General features: G+C 44.1%; 2 protein-coding genes across 2 annotated transcripts in view; one reads left to right on the top strand and one right to left on the bottom strand.

Moving 5' to 3' along the window:
- Position 1: 1 nt before the first annotated feature.
- Pmar_PMAR014747 (conserved hypothetical protein) lies at positions 2–510 on the bottom strand (the record flags this gene model as incomplete). Its single annotated transcript, XM_002769462.1, has 3 exons — positions 2–216; positions 262–398; positions 467–510. The coding sequence occupies 3 exons, from the start codon at positions 508–510 to the stop codon at positions 2–4; spliced, it is 396 nt and encodes a 131-aa protein (XP_002769508.1).
- Positions 511–3,742: 3,232 nt separating this feature from the next.
- Pmar_PMAR014746 (hypothetical protein) overlaps positions 3,743–4,099 on the top strand; it is a gene marked incomplete at both ends in the record, with an annotated part of 548 nt that continues 191 nt past the window's right edge. The window contains 2 exons of the mRNA XM_002769461.1: positions 3,743–3,780; positions 3,921–4,029. Coding sequence (XP_002769507.1) covers positions 3,743–3,780; positions 3,921–4,029 — 147 coding nt within the window. The remainder of the gene's footprint in view (positions 3,781–3,920; positions 4,030–4,099) is intronic.

Raw genomic sequence — 4,099 nt, 5'->3', positions numbered from 1 at the left:
TTCAATACTTCGAAAGCTCCATCTGTAGGGCCATGTCGGCGAGAGTAAGGAAGTAGGTGTGCTCCTCCACCATACGTTGAACGGCGATGCTCATGGCTCGTTGCTCCAGGCTAAGGTCGGCATCCAAGTCCTTGCCATACTTATCTGATAGCATCTTCACTATAGCACTCGAATCTGCGTAGACCTGGCCGTTGAGCTCGATGTACGGTGCTTTACCTGAGAGTTTAACCAAATGATAACTGCTGTAGAAGTATACCTCACCGTAGGGGCCATCGGGTCCATTAGCCGGTAGAAGGGTATACGGTAAGCCTGCTAGCTCAAGCCAGATGTGAAGCTTGGTGCAGAAGTGACTCGCTGATGAGGCCATACCATCACCATGATGATTCATCAATATGTAACTACCGAGAATTAAAATGCATGAGTAGCGATCACTTCGGATCGTAGACCAAACAGAAGCTCAACTTACATGTAGATGTGATCATTGATGTAATCAGGAGTCTTGAGGCTCATGGCGACTTATGCTGAGAAATAAGATATTCAAGCAACTATACGGTTCCATTTGAAGCAACGATAATCCGACTCGTTCAATACACTAGCCAGTTGGCCGACATGTTCACATAGGTAGGTTGCACCAACGCCTTTACTCGTACTATATTGAATTCTCCTGTGTGTTGCACACTCGTTGTGTTGTGAACCCTCAGGGTTTTGTGAAGCACCGTTCAATGCTGTGAGGAACACAGTAGATCGATCTGTGGCCTCGAGAGCTCTACACAAGCAGCTGTATGCAAGCGGTATATCACAGACTGATTCGAGGGGATAAGTCACCGCAACACCAGTTATGAGATGTTAACTGTGAAGTGATAGTCTACCTCGATAGACCGCTGTATGGAGGCTCGGCTACCCATGTTGCTTCAATCGGTGGATCCTGATGTCTACTGTGATGAACAAGGGCGATAAGTCATCGTCGACACCATGAGCACTATCGTATGCATTTCGCCTCTGGATTTGCAATATCTCTAACCGGTTTAGGATAACACGAGAACCTTTGGAGTTCTAGACACCAATATTCAAATATACAACTTTACATTTCTCGGCCCCGGAAAGACATGGTATCAAAATCGCTCGCGTTCTCAATCCACGTCGAATATTGGCGTTCAATGACTTAGTCGAATGATAGAAAAGCGATTGACCAATATGAGGAGGCGGTCGAGATCCAACCGATCCTTCTTCAAGAGCTGGGAAAGTCCGGCCAACATTTTATAGTTCTGGAATAGTATTGATTCATCTAGGAGGATTTCGCAGGAAGACAGTCTGGGACAAACGACAGAGTCAGAATCTGACACTTGTTGCCTTAGTTGTTTGGAGAAGCATGGAAAACACGCTTAAGAGTTCGAGAGACGAGCGACTCGTCCAGAATCGAGTTGTGCCAAGACTACGAGATCGTGAAGGGATGACTATTCGACTTGAACGTGGAGATGGCCTGAGATTTACTCTGTCAGTCGTCAGTGCTGCTACGCTTCTTTAATTTCTCCTTTTTAACCCATCCACTGCGGCCCGTAGGCAGGTATCATTGAACTGAAGATCTCTCTTCCCTCCATATCTCGTTCGTTGCTATTCTTGAGATCTATAGGCTACACATCGTAGCTCAATGATTTGGTTTTGCAGCCAAGGGTGGAAGAGTCGAGTTCTCGACTCAAGGGCGGGGAAGTCTAAGTGGTAGATCGAAGAGTCGTAACTAACTTGAATAAAGCTGTTATTAGACTGGTATACAACTCAAGAACGTTCTCATTCAAATGAGCAACAACCGAGGCGAATTCTATTTTTGGGCGAGCGCTAAAAATCATGCTCCGGCGCGCTTTGGAATTTTTGGTTGCGATGTGCCTGCGAATTTGTCATTAGATTTAGCTGGTCACTCAGGAGGTGTATAGTTCTACTTTCACGATAAGGAATTTTCTATCGGTTCTTCGTGATACACTACTAAACTCATTCCCACTAAGAGAATCCTAAGATTACCCTTGGCTGGCTCTGTCGATTTGGACGGTCCCTCAACGCGATTAGTATTCATGGGAGAATACAAGCTTGCCAGCCAGATAGCCACAGAGTCGACATATCATTATATAAAACTAGTCTAGTAGTGTTAGCTTGGTTTAGCCGTAAATGACTGAGGGAATCGATACTCCTCGAAATAACCAATCTAGTGAACAACAACTAGTAGAGGCAGCCCGGTCGAGATTACGGAATTCTAAATTATTAGAGAACTGCATCGCTGAACAAAAGTCGAAACTTGTCGATCTCCTTGGACAGTGTGTAAGAGAAGTTTACGAGAGATTTCAACGTGGTGAATACATTGATTCTGATAGAGTTGAGTATCCACTGCTGCAAACATCAGATAATGTAAATTAATAACAACAACTGCATCGTATGTGATGATCATATACGCAGGTATTAGACTTGGACGAATTACCTCTACGAAACTACGCGGAAGTCGATCTTCGCACGGACGTTGTTGATAGTGTTCTCAGCAATCTATGCGAAGGAGTACTTTCACTCACTCTTGATACTGTAGGCTGCTGCTTCTAACACACGTGTGTTATTGCTGATGAGCCTAAGTCAGATACCAGTAAGGAACGTGAGACAACACGAGGCACTCTTGCGGCAAAATCAGGCATTGGTTGAGAGAATGCAAACTGTTGAGGAAACCCTATTGCGTCGCTCTAGGTGATGAGATCAACAACTTGTAAACGAAATAATATTTATTCTCAGTCTTCTATCACGCTGTCGACTTGCATATTATCGCGAACTCACTCATCTGAGGAACCAGATCTACCTCAAGGGTTTGAGGGAAGCTCGTGGCCATGGTGAGTGAATTCACTTTTATGAATTTTCTATCTATATAATGTGGATAGTGCAGCATTAAATGCATTGTCTACGAGTAGGAACATTGGATTTTCTATGTGGTGATTTGTCTGCTGTCATTCACCAAATGTTTTCAAATCACTTCATATTGCGTAATTTTCTACTGAGTATTACGCCACTTCACGTAAAACGGGGAGTGGAACTCCATTATTGTTACCCTAGTAAACGATGTAGCTTATCTACAGTCGTTTTTCATTTTGTAAATCTCGCAACTTCGAATGTCGAATAAATATGTACTGTTGTGTATGAAATCGACATTTACTACTCACAGCAGCGACTTCAACATCGGAGTTTCACGACCCGTTTGATATGAAGTGGTGTCAAACTCCATGTGAAAAACGCGATATGAAGTCAACTGGGAAGACTTCGCGAGTTACGGTGGGTAGATCACCCCATATCACGTAAAACGCATCTTCACGTGTTTTACGCGTTATTCGCTGCTCACAAGCGTTTTTGTCCGCGAATTGAAGTGAATCGGGTGAAAATTTATTGTGTTTTTCCTCAGAGGAAACCGATGGGGATGTTTACGAAGCTTATTATTTCGACCCGGTCGATTTCATAGAGGACGACCTTTCAGAGTGGGAGTGAAAGCGTCTGAGCTCAGAAGTAGTCTGAGATTTTTAAATAGGTTGCTCAACGATAGGATAAAACTATCTGTTGAATTGTGGGCCAAACGCTACAACGAGTTGAAAGTTGTGAATGAGGAATTGGAAAGTATAATAGCGAGAGATGGATTACGTAAGCGCTTGAGGAAAGGAAAAGCGTATTTTCTTTCGGGGGGGGGGGGGAATTTGAATAATTTGAACTCTTTCTTCATTGGAACTGGATGCCACAATTTTTAATCCGCATTTTCTCTGGTGGAAGGTAGTAGTAGTATTCATTTGGTTGGCAGGCGAGAAGTTGAGGAAAATGCAGGAAGAGGAGGAGGCCAGACGAGAGGCACTCAGGTGGACCTACTTTGAATCTTTTCATGATGAACCTAAGATACGTCGTGTCGTTGTCAGGAGTTCGTCAGCTGTGGATGTGCCAACGCCTCCACCATCGTTAGAAAAGGAGGTCGCTGAGTTATGTGGCAAATACCCTCCTTCTGAGGTCCTCAAGGTCTTAGCTGAAGTAAGTGGTTGTTTGATAGTGTTGATCGTCGTGTTCCTCTAGTAGTAGTAGTAGTAGTAGTAGTAGCGCG

Source organism: Perkinsus marinus, assembly GCF_000006405.1.
Source record: "Perkinsus marinus ATCC 50983 genomic scaffold scf_1104296965818, whole genome shotgun sequence".
In the NCBI taxonomy this organism is placed as follows: domain Eukaryota; phylum Perkinsozoa; order Perkinsida; family Perkinsidae; genus Perkinsus; species Perkinsus marinus.
This window is presented reverse-complemented; position numbering and strand designations above follow the sequence as displayed.